The 473-nt window shown below is 40.6% G+C and overlaps 1 protein-coding gene across 1 annotated transcript in view; it reads right to left on the reverse strand.

Moving 5' to 3' along the window:
- Positions 1-263, reverse strand: part of LOC108761002 (uncharacterized) — a 9049-nt gene extending 8786 nt beyond the window's left edge. Inside the window, exon 1 of the mRNA XM_018507319.1 lies at positions 72-263. Within this exon, the coding sequence (XP_018362821.1) occupies positions 72-263 (192 nt within the window). The remainder of the gene's footprint in view (positions 1-71) is intronic.
- Positions 264-473: the final 210 nt, after the last annotated feature.

The raw sequence follows: 473 nt of genomic DNA on the forward strand, positions 1-473 counted from the left end.
TAGAAACGTTTTCGTAACTTCTCTAACGTTTTGTTTATACCAAAATGCCCTCCCGTGGGAGAATTATGAACCTCTTCTAGAATTCGTTTAACTTGACTTTTGGGTGTCACCAGTTGAAAAATTTCCTTCCTCAAATTCGGGGCCTCCCATTTCTTGTAAAGAACTCCATCTCTTACAAACAAAGCATCCCAATAAGTAGTACCTATAGATTTTGGTAGAAGTATCCTTCGCCGCCACCTCCTGCCACGGAGGACATTCCGCATTCGCCTCTTTTTTAGATAAGAACAAAGAAATAGATGAATCCCCCAATTATTCCTTACGCCAATCGATAGAATTCTCCTCTGTCAGAACGATGCGTCCCACTAAATTTTCCTGTTTGGTAATATCTTTCAATTCCACATTCGTACAATAACGACAATAATCATCAGCACATGGACGTCTCGACAATCCATCAGCATTCTTATGAGAGAGGC

The sequence above is a fragment of the Trachymyrmex cornetzi genome, unplaced genomic scaffold, assembly GCF_001594075.2.
Source record: "Trachymyrmex cornetzi isolate Tcor2-1 unplaced genomic scaffold, Tcor1.1 scaffold235, whole genome shotgun sequence".
Taxonomy (NCBI): Eukaryota; Metazoa; Arthropoda; class Insecta; order Hymenoptera; family Formicidae; genus Trachymyrmex; species Trachymyrmex cornetzi.